General features: G+C 34.6%; 1 protein-coding gene across 4 annotated transcripts in view; it reads left to right on the forward strand.

Moving 5' to 3' along the window:
* The window catches only part of LOC106874563 (breast cancer anti-estrogen resistance protein 3 homolog), a 329,811-nt gene that overhangs the window by 274,532 nt on the left and 42,779 nt on the right, over positions 1-12,500 (forward strand). For 3 of the 4 annotated variants that reach the window (XM_089353044.1, XM_052967801.2, XM_014922335.3), the window contains one exon: positions 10,064-10,190. In XM_089353044.1, coding sequence (XP_089209170.1) covers positions 10,098-10,190 — 93 coding nt within the window. In that variant the 5' untranslated portion in view covers positions 10,064-10,097. Of the gene's footprint in view, positions 1-5,126; positions 5,278-10,063; positions 10,191-12,500 lie in introns of those variants that run through there. The other variant, XM_089353051.1, reaches the window with a different exon arrangement.

The raw sequence follows: 12,500 nt of genomic DNA on the forward strand, positions 1-12,500 counted from the left end.
ATATAAACATAAACATACACACCCATATTTTTATACACACCACACACATATACAGGCACATATATAAACACACACAGATATAGATGTGTGTACATACATACACCCACAAACACGCACACGTGTGTGTGAGCATGTATGTGTAGATAGCATCACATTGTTGCTGTTTCTGTAAGACTGTTAACATCAGCATAATTTTTTTGAACCAATATTGAGAAAAATTGTGTGTGTGTGTGTGTTTGCATGGCTGAATGGTTATGAAGTTTGCTTTACAACTGTGGATTCTGGGTTCAATCCTTCAGCACAGCACTGTACACAAGCATTTTATACCATAGATTTGGGTTAGTTGAAGTCATATATATGAAAATAAGCAAACAAAAACTGTATACCATCCTGTCAGATTGGCTGTACCTGTAATTCAAAAGGTGTAATCATGTCATCCTGATTCTGCTAGTGTCTATGGAGTACCCAACCACTTATGCCATGATTCACTATATTGAACAAACTGAAAATTTATCACTCATACCAGCAGAGAATCCGTCCATCAATTCCAGTGATTCTCAACTAGAGTCCATATGACCATTGGGAGTCCATATAAGATTTCATTGTCAAAATTTATGTGCAATAAATTGGTTATACTTCTACTATAACACAAGATATTTTAACTATTTTCTAAAATAAAATTCCTAATAGTATTTAATTATAAAAATATATGATTTTTTAAAGCTTCGAATGGCTAGGAGTGTCCATCTGGGTAAAATGGGAAGCAAAAGGTCCATAGGTAAAAAATGGTTGAAAAACACTGATGTATTCCTTAAGTGTATGTGTATATGTATATATGTATATTTGTGTGTTTTGCATGAATTTGTGTGTGTATGGTACTGCCCAGTTATCAATCAAAATCAAAGTAAAAATAACCAAGTAACCAAGGTGGGTTAATAGTTGTTTCTATTTTAAGGTCAGTGACTTGTAAATGGTTGTGGTTTAGTTGAAACCATTGACACCTGTTCTTGACTAGTAGTTTAACCTTTTAGCATTTAAACTGGCCATATCTGGCCCAAATATTTTGTTTTATATTCAAACCATCCAGACCTGGCCTCTCACACATAAACTACAACGTCATTCTAAAATTTCATCATCGAAATCTTGAAGCTATGTGATAATACATGATTAATTTCAAACAGTGTGAATAAATAAGCGTTATATTTGACAGAGTAATCTTAATGCAAAAGTGTTATTCTCTCGACCCCCTGAAGGATGAAGGGCTGGGTTGAGCTAAGTGAGATTTGAATTCAGAACTTAAAGATCCAGAACAATTCCAACAAAACATTTAATTTTATATACGTATAGATGTGACCTACACAACGACTGTGAGGTTTATGGTAGCAGGACGACTGGTCATGACGTTATTACGTTTAAATTTTTCCACAGTAATTGTTTTGTTCCTACTAAACAAAGGTAGAAAACTCTATTTGCTCCACTTCGCATGCCTGAACAAAAGAAAACAGGTTTATAAAATTCTATTTCACACTTCACTAGTTAAGCAGCTGTAAGAACATTTGCTCCAGAATATAACTTAGCTCGAAACTTTCGGCCCTTGAGTCACTTTCATAACATTCTGCCAATTAAAAATAACAAAGATGTGTGTGTAGTTTAACCCAGGGTCTTTTTAAACAAAGCAATATCTGAGAAGACCGAGAACAAATATATATTATCCTTGTTGCTTGTAATTAACATGTCAAATGCTTTTAGCGCGAGTTATTTCCCTTATTTACTGTTATGTAAGAAGTATCAGGAATACAGACATTTCCAAAACTATGCAGTCGTTATTAGCATATAAATTAAACTGACAGTAGAAACAATAAATGATAAAGATTTAAATTAGGCATTACACACACACACGCGCACGCATATATGTATAAGGATAACCTCTGGTAAGGCCACAATTTGCGTTGACAGATTTGCAGAGTGATTATAAATTTCTTCATTTTGTTATTTCACTAACTTTTTTAGTGAAATCTTGATCTTTATAAAAAATAAAGTTGAAAAGTTTGCTTCCCAACCACATGGTTTGGGGTTCAGTTCCACTGCATGGCAGCATGGACAAATACTACTATAGCTCCAGAACGGCCAAAGCCTTGTGAGTGGTAAGATTAGCTGTAATGGGTCTATAATACAGTATACTTGATGTGTGTGTGTGTGTATGTATATATATATATATATTCATTTATTTATTTATTTATTTATTACTTGTTTCACTCATTAGACTGCAACCATGCTGGGACAATATCTTTGTAAGATGTCTTTGCTATTCTTTTGTATATTTTATCAACCCCTGCACATTTGCAACCCCCATGTATACATTGTTCTAGTGTGAATGTATCCTTGTGCTAAATATAAAGAAAATTATTATTATTAATTGCTAGGAAAAACACCTTGCAGTATTTGTTCCACCTCTTTAATTTCCAAGTTCAGATCACACAAAGGTCAATTCTGATACGTTATCTTATTGATCCTAGAGAAATGAAAAGCAATCAAGTGTTGGAGTTGATTTAACTGACCACAGTACTTAACTGGACAATTTTGAAGTGGAGGACTAAATCTGTCCCTTCAAAATTCCATCCTCCTCCTCCTCCTCTGCAGCTAGTGCTGGGACCAATTGAATTTAGCTGAGATTAATAGAATTAAGTACCAGTCCAGTACTAGGGGTGATTCAATTGTCTAATCCCCTCCTCCTAAATTACTTGCTTTGTGCCTAAATTACAAGCAATTATTACTTGTATTAGTTCTATTGACACTCTGTGAATTCAGACTTGTATAGTTGATAATATGATAATATGTTGATAATATAAAATCTCCATTTTGATATCAACATTAATGCTTTATGAAGCCAATGTCAGTCTTGCTTTATATTTGTTCTGCCTAACACTGATTCTGTCTCATTCTTTTTTGCTTCTTACCCTCCAGTCCCTGCTCCTCTCACATGGTATTCATAACCAAGACAACTTCAACCCTCATGCATTAGTTTTATGTTGTTTTAGCTATTTTCCCATGACCTTTGCAAGTCCTTCCACGCTCTTAAGATCAATGTGACTTCAGTTTGAACTTCAGTAGGAGGAAATATGGATAGAGCAGGAATTCCAGAGCATTACAGGTCGGGCGGAGGAGAGTGTTTAGTCCTGAGGCTATGAAGGTTAATAAAATTGGGAGAAATGGTTGCAATGACTGGAGCTTGGGTGTTGGTGGTAGATTGCTTGTAAACATGTAGATATTGGTGTAGGGGAAGGGTGAACTCTTGTTTTTCATATATTGACTGTGTTTGAGAGTGAGTGTTTGTGGACAAATGGAGGAGGAGAATAAGAAACCCCAGTAAATGAGTTGCTTGTCCTAACAAAATCACAAAATCAGTTTTCTATGTTCTTTTACATTCTGAGTTCAAATCTTGTCAAGATGACTATCTTTCAACATTTTTGGGTCAATAAAAATAAGTACCTGTTGATTCAACTGGATTGATATAATTAGCTGTTCCCCCTTGCAGGTATTTTGGCAGAGTTTCAGAATATCTCATAGTAAAAGAAAATGGTGAAGTTTTCCCCCCTCCCTTTTTATGTATTACTGTATTTCACACAGCAATAATTATGATCTTTGAATCATTTTTTCTATAAATTTCAATATTTTACATTTTTGCCCTCAACTTCCTTAACCCTTTCCTCTCCAAAGAAGCATGGGGTATCTATTTCAAAACTCCACCAGTTTTTGTACTTACACTGAAATCATTATTTATCTATAGTTATATATATATATATATATATATATATATATATATATATATATATATATATATATATGGTGGTTGTCTACTCCTTATGCAGAGTTTGACCACTTCCTGTACCTATACCTTAGCATCATCATAGCATCTGATGTGGCTTTTTAAACGGGATAATGTTCTGAAAAGACACCCACATAGATTGCACCTCCAATTTGGACCACCAAGAGCTGCAGATGAGTTCTGCTCTTTGTGGATCTTAAAATGTCTCTGGCATACACTGCATTCAAAGGTGTGCACAGACATATAGGCAGAATAGTTGGTGGAGGTTTGTTTTCCATGTGTTCGCAGATGAGATTTGAGGCCAGCAAAGGACAGGTATGGTCCGTCACATATTGTGCACACAAAAAGGTCACTGTCATTCACCTTCTCGATCGTTATATTCTTTCTTAGATCTCTTTTGAGTCTTACTTGTGTTATCCTGGCCTCTTCAAATGCTTTCACTCTGCTCCACACCATTGTTCGCAATCCAACTTGATCCGAAGTAAGGGTTTCTATATCTTCTGGAACCATTCCCAGTGACTTCATAGTACTCCTTATGCTGTCCTTAAATCTCTTTTTAGGTTTACACCAATAGTGTTTCCTCTCTGCAGTCTCACCATAAAACAGCTATTTTGGCATGTGTTCATCTGCCATTTGAACAATATGGCCACACCATCTCAATTGGTTCCTCAAAATCATAGCTTTAATTGAGGTGATGCCTGCAGATGCAAGGACATCTGTGTTTGGAGTAAAAGAACTCCATTTCATGAAAAGAAAAGGTATATACATATTTAGACATTTTGTTGGATGGCCATGCCCTTTTACGGGTCTTATTTTTCATCCCACAGGGTGTCCAACAACACCCTCTTCACCAAGCAAGCCTGGTAGGGTTGCCAGTTTAGTCGCCGACGACCCAACCATGCAACAGGTTGTACTAGATTACATGTTACCAGTAGCACTCAAGAGCGACCTGATATATATATATATATATATATATACATACACACACACACACATATACACACACACACACACATATGCTCATGCGCGTGCACACACACACACACACACACATACATGTGCGTGCATATAGCATTATTTTATTTACCCATCTGAAAACAATTTTCCCACTTTAGACAAAATGTTATTAAAAACAATATTTGTTTATCTATGTATGTTGTATAAATTATTTTGGCAATGAATTTTCAAAGCTTTAAAGCTTTTTATTATTCATTTATTAGTCCTAGTCCATTCTACTACAAACAGTGTGCAAACTTATTTGAACTTATTCCTGGAGCTGAAGTTGGTGACTAGCCAAAACCATGTGGCATGATGGTGCTGTAAATGCTAATATTGCATTTTAGTGCCAAATCTCTCTAACATTCCATCAAAACCATAATTTATATCAGAAAGACCACAATTTTATAGAGCTATAATTACTTCAAAGCTGAGTTGCAAGCAACAAGATCGAGGTAAGGCCTCATTAATCATAATGCATTAATTTATAGTTTTGGATTGTGCTTGAGGTATTTGTTAGAGGTGGTGAATTCTTCTTTTTAGATTTCTAAGGTTTTATTTTGTTAGATCCATTTCCAAATGTTTATATTTATTTAGTCTTATCTTTCCTCTCTCCCTCTCTCTCTCTTTACACACACACTTCCATAATATTTACTTTGCTTACACTAATTTTTTTATATACATACTATTTTTATTTCTTTGATATAGTTTAAATTTTTTAATGTTACTTCCATTCATGTAACCCACCTGGACATTTGTTTAGCTGCACGTACACACATACACTCTCTCTCTCTCTCTCTCTCTCTCTCTCTCTCTCTCTCTCTCTCTCTCTCTACACACACAATTTCTCACCTTCACTATTTATTCACGTACTCTATCTCATTATTTTGTACCCTCACACATACACTCCAGCATTCTCTCCCCTCACTAACACTTTTTCTCCCATCACAACCACTCCCCTATGTCTGTTTATTACAACACCTGTCTGAAGCAGTCTCAAAGACGTAGAGGAGAAAACACTTCTGTGATAGCTGTCAGTATGACAAAGAATAAGATGTCTAGTTTCCTTACCATTCTCACTTAACACTGTTAAATCAGTCTTTTTACTTGGTTGCCTTAATTTAAATACAGAATATTTACTACTTTCCACAAACAGATCTATTACATATATGCCAATATTTTCTATAGGGAATTGCTAGAAAATCTTTTGAATTTCTCTTTAAATTAGAAGAATTAGAATCTATTTAATAAATTTGGGGGTGGGGTTAGACCAGTGCTTATTGTTTAGCTAAGGTCAAGCCTGTTCAAGGAGGCTTAAGTTAAAGGAAGTCTCTGCCAGGTCCCTTGGATCACATTATCCAATGTGATGTTCCTTTTTAAAACAATCGGGTGTGATTTAAAAGAGATTTCATTACTATTCTTAACAAAGTGAGCAACCATGTACAAGCTCCCTCCATTTACAAGCTCCCTCCATTTACAAGGATAAAGTGTTTTGAATCAGTCTCAGTATATAGAACAACTCTTACAACATGTCCCATAATGAAATGCATATATGACCCAATGAAATGCTCTGAATAACAACCAGATCTCCCTCTAATCACATTCTGCTATCTTGTACCCAGACTTTGTGGACACCCTGTAGGTGCAGCATTAGCTCTGTGGTTAAGAACCTTGCTTCCCAACCATGAAACAAACTAAAAGAATGTGCGTGATTTTCTTTTTTATTGTTTTATATCTATTTTTCATACCTGTGCAAGTGAGCTGGATTTTTTCCTTTAAAATATACAATATTTGTCTTGTGGAAAATTGTTCCACCTTTACACAGCTAACACATTTATTGGAATCATTGTTGTCAGATAGAACTAAAGGAGTGATAAGGAAAAAACTCTGGAGTTTGATCACAATACTTTTCTAAAATATTGGCTGTGATAGAATTTTCAACACTTCCTTCATTGCTGACGCCAGGAAATTTAGCCAAATAGTTTATTAGAGGTCAAACACATGAAACTAACCAACAGGTATTTTTTCTTGGCTTTCTCTTTTTTGTTTCCTCTCTTCCTTCTCTTCCTAATCTCATCTGGACTTTCCTCTAATGTCTGACAAAGAACTATGTCTGAAACCTTTAATTTTACTCCATAACTTTTTTCTTTGAGCATCAACCTAATAATATTTACAGTGAATGTCCCTCAGACTTTTGTTGATTTTTGTTATTTGTATTTTTGTTTTTTATTATACCTGAATATGAATCGTTAAGATCCTTTCTGTTTCTCTTAGATCATTTACCTTTTTCTTACCCTATTTCTGTGGAAATAAATCCTCTTTATTTCAATTAATTTTGAAAATAACAAAGAGTATTAAGATAAGATTGTCATTATTAAACTCATGTTTGGAATATAAATCAACATGAAATTTTAATGGAAAATTTTAATCTAGAAATTTTAAAACTGGAAATTTGTATTCTAGAACCAAGGTTATTCTGGGTGGGTTGGTATCAAAAATATGAATCTATATCTCATAAAATTACTACTTTGCTCAAGTGCTTTCTTAAGCCAATTAAGGAGCCTTTATGTGACTGCTTGAGTAACTAAAAACAACAGCTTATACCCTCAAATTCAAAACATGCTCTTCTATTCTTAAACAGAAAATGAAAGAAATTGAAATGCTATATCTGAAAATGATATACTATATCTAAAAAATAATAAATAAATAAATAAAATAGAATGGTTATAGGTGGAACATCTTTGATCATAAGCCTGCTCAATAAGAGCTTACCTGGAGCTAAACAACAACAAAAACAACAACCAAATGCAGACTTTGGAGGCAGCAGTAGTGGTGTCTATTTGTCTTCCTAGAATCTCTGCATTGCAGTGCACCATGTAGATGACTCACTTAGAATAAAATATCTCATAAAGCTACTCTTTGCGACAGTATTCAATATATGAACAACACTGATAACAGCCTCTACCTGTTGGATTATTACAAGTAAGATGATATTAGACTTATTTGATGTTCAGATAAAGTACTGGTTTTACAAACTTATATGCACATTAACCAGGTGTTGCAGTAATTAAATTAGTCAAATAAGATAATGTTGTGCACTCCAGGGAGAGGCATGTATTTATATACTTTATTTATATACTTTATATTGCAATACATAAACTACAGCATCATTGGTTATAGGTTTCCTGTAGGAGTGATAAGGAAAAAACTCTGTAGTTTGATCACAACACTTTTCTAAAATATTGGCTGTGATAGAATCTTCAACTTTGGCAGAATTTGAACTCAGAACATAGCATGGATGAAATGCCTCTAAGCATTTTGCCCGGTGTGCTAACAATTGTGCCAGCTCAATAATGATAATAATAATAATCCTCTTTACTATAGGCAAAAGGCCTGAAATTTTGGGGGATAGGGAATGTCGTCAAACACATTGACCCCATTACTTGATTGGTACTTAATTTATTGACCCCCAAAAGGATAAAAGGCAAAGTCAACCTTGGTAGTATTTGAACTCAGAATGTTGCGATGGACAAAATGCCACTAAGCATTTCACCCAACATGCTAACAATTGTGTCAGCTCAATAATAATAATAATAATGATAGTTTTTAATGACCACTTTTTCCATGCTTGCATGGGTTAGACAAAATACATTGAAGCAGATTCTCCATGGCCAAGAAGCCCTTTCTGTTGCCAACTCTCATTTGTTTTCAAGCAAGGTAATATTTCCCCATAACCTGACATGCTTTCATCAAAGCATTTTTTTACTGCTGGGTGTTCTTTTTCTGCTAATTTTTACTTGTTTTTCAAGTAAGGGAGTTTTCATTCCACTTGACTTTGAAAAGGTGATGATTTGCCTGTAGAACTGCAGCTCAGTGAGTTTTCATGCGAACACAAAATGTAAACATTTGTGTGTGTGTGTGTGTGTGTGTACACAAACAAATATTCAGTGGGTTTTGTACAACTTCCACCTGTCAAGTTCAGTCATATGGCCTCGGTCAGCCTAGGGCTATTGAAGAAGACATTTGCCCAAGATGCTTTGTAATCCTGAAACCATGTGCTTGCTAAATGAACTTTAAAATTCTCAACCACACAGCCATGTCTGTACCTACCTACTTCTCCCTCCCCCATTGTGTGTGTGTGTGTGTATATATATATATATCCTTTTACTTGTGTCAGTCGTTAGGCTGTGGCCATGCTGGAACACCACCTTGAAGAAATCTTTGGTCAAATGACTTGATCCCAGAACTTAGTTTTTCTTATTTTTTTAAAGCCTGGTACTTATTCAGTCAGTCTCTTTTGCCAAATCACTAAATTATGGGAATGTAAACACATCAACACCAGTTGTCAAGCAGTGGTATGGTACAGTGACAAAGACACATGTGCACGTGTGCACACACAGACATACACATATACATACATAGAATGAGCTTCTTTCAGTTTCTGTCTGCCACATCCACTCACAAGGCTTTGGTTGGCCCGAGGCTAGTTGAAGCCACTTGCCTAAGGTGCTATACTGTGGGACTGGACTCAGAACCATGTAGTTGGGAAGCAAACTTCTTACCACACAACCACATACACTTGCACACACACATGACATATATATATATATATATGGTTTCTGCACAGTTTCCATTTATTAGATTCAACTCATAACTCAGACAATCTGAAACTATCTCAGAAGATAAGGTGCTATGCAGTGGAACTGAACCTGGAATCACTTGATTGTGGAACAAATTTCTTTACCATGCTTTGATGTCTGACATTTCAAGCAGAGCTCATCTTCTAACTTTTTTATTGTGATATTCATGAGATAACTTGTTGTCATTTAGCCCCAGGCCTTCCCTGATCCAGTAGTTCTGTAATCATAGGCATTTCTTCCTTGACCATTCCAACATCTGACTATATTATTTGATAAATCCCTTTTTTTGTTATGATAGTATGATGATAATTGAGGGAGATTTAGCTATTATTTCTGGCAGATTCAGAAACATTGGCTCAATAATTTGTATTTGGTAAAATTGATTGATTGGAATTAAGCATCAACCAATTAAATATGCCTTAAAATTTTGCCTTTGAAATTTAAAAACCAAAAACAAGAAAAAAAAAGGGACAAATAAGGAATTATTGGAAGTGATTTGTGATAAAATTACTATTTTGTTTTTAAACTTATAGTGTCTAATATTTTTAAATGTTTCATAAAATACAAATAAATTTTAGACATTTTATTTTCCTTTTTACAGATTGGTGCTACAACGGCGCCACAAAAATAAAGTAATGGTTGGTAAACACTTGGATATACACTCTTGGTTGGAAATACTTAGCCTGCAGGAGTATTTACCTGTCTTCAAAGATTATGCTAGTGTTGAGGTAAGGCTTTCTTTCATTGTGAAATTATCTTTTTTGTTTAAATGTAATTATTAAACTGATAAATCTGTCAGAATTTTCTGTATCTTTTTTTTATTTCTTAGAAGCAAAAGCAGTACCCAAGACCTATTACAAGGCCTTGAAGACTAGTAGGTGAGAGGGAAGGAGGGTGTCATCCTCAAACAGGGGTCCTAGTTCATTAGTTTGCAACAGAGTAAAGGTGCTCAAGCACCAGGTGATGGCATTAACGTGGGTGACATTAAGTCTACTATCCAGGTAGGCCTTGGCAGAATTTAAAGTCAGAATACAAAGAGCTCAAACAAATATTGAAAGAAGACTGTTCATTTATTGACCCTGGAAGAATAAAAAGCAAAGTTGACCTCAGTTGGATTTGAGCTCGGAATGCTAAGTGCTGGAATAAATGCCACATTTTGCCCAATGTTGTAATGACTCTGCCAAATCACCATTAAGAATGTTGGTCAAATTTTTGTTCCAGCTTCATCGTCATTTTAACATCCACTTTTCCATGGATTGGACAAAATTTATCGAGGCAGATTTTCTACAGCTGGATGCCCTTCCTGCTGCCAACCTGTGCCTGTTTCCAAGCAAGGTAATGTTTCTGCTAGACCTGGCTAGATATGTTTTCACAGAATATTGGAAATGAATGGCATTCATTGACAACAATCATGTGATTTCAAGACAGGGAGAGGGACACACCTGTCTGTCTGTCTATACACACACACACACACACACACACACACATATATATATATATATATATATATATATATATATATATATATATATATATATATATATATATATATATATATATAAGAATTTAAGGATTGGAGAAAACGCATGTTATAATTGCATACTTTATTCCTACATATGTTTCAAAGGATTACAACCTGTGTGATCCATAGGGATCTTTGATATTAAAATTGTAACCTTCTCATCAGGGAAAGCATGGGAATCATCTTAAGTGCACAAAAAAAAATTAAAAAAAAAAAAAATATATATGTATGTACATGTATGTGTGTGTATATGTATATGTATGCATGCACACACACACATATATGGATATGTGGATGTATGTATGTGGGTGTGTGTATGTATGTATATATAAAACGAGTTATTTTTCTTTTATATGTACACATATATATATGTATATATATATGTATATATGTATATGTAGATGTATTTGTATGTATGTATGTGCATACGTGTGTTTGCGTATGTATTCATGTATGTATATGTATATACGAATCTGTTTATTTGATTAGGTAATAGGCGTAGATGTATAGCTATGTGTATGTGCATGAATATATTTCTATTTATACATGTGTGTATATGTAGATGGATACATGTGTGTATATGGGGACACGCACACGTGTATATTTGTATATGCGTAGGTACGTATGTGCATATGTATAAATGTGGACGTATGAGTGTGTGTATACATATAGGTGTGTATGTATATGTATATATATGTGTGTGTGTGTGTGTGTGTATATATGTGTATATATATGTATACATATGTATATACGGGTGCACATGTGTATGTATGTGTATATGCGCATATATGCATGTATATGTGTGTGTGTGTGTATCAGTATGCATGTATATGTGTGTGTTTGTGTATGTGTATTTATGTATGCATGTACGCTCTTACACATTGATTGGTATGTGTTGTCCAACCCACTATCCGGCAGCGTCCAATTCTCTAACGGTTTTTTTCAAATGAATCAAGTCATAACCTTATCCATCTATTGTTTTCATAATCGGTCATAATGTCTTACGTTTAAGATGATTCCCATGCTTTCCCTGATGAGAAGGTTACAATTTTAATATCAAAGATCCCTATGGATCACACAGGTTGTAATCCTTTGAAACATATGTAGGAATAAAATATGCAATTATAACATGCGTTTTCTCCAATCCTTAAATTCTTAAATATACTCAAATACCCAAAATTTCAAGGAGTTCCTGCCTTAAAAACAGGAGCTAACCACAGTTATTTTGTGTTCTTTGCTACATTGGTTTCTATTAACCCATTTATTCTATCAGAAGAATTTTTATTCATTAAGGTAGAAGAAATACACATAATTATATATATATATATATATATATATATATATATGACAGGCTCCTTTCCGTTTCTGGCTAAGAAATTCACTCGACCTGAGACTATTGTAGAGGATACTTGCCTAAGGTACCACACAGTGGGACTGAACCTGAAACCATGTTGTTGGGAAGCTAACTTCTCAAATGAACAACCACACCTGCATATATATAAGTTCAATTAGAGGT

The sequence above is a fragment of the Octopus bimaculoides genome, chromosome 1 (assembly GCF_046866305.1).
Source record: "Octopus bimaculoides isolate indiv1 chromosome 1, ASM4686630v1, whole genome shotgun sequence".
NCBI lineage: Eukaryota > Metazoa > Mollusca > Cephalopoda > Octopoda > Octopodidae > Octopus > Octopus bimaculoides.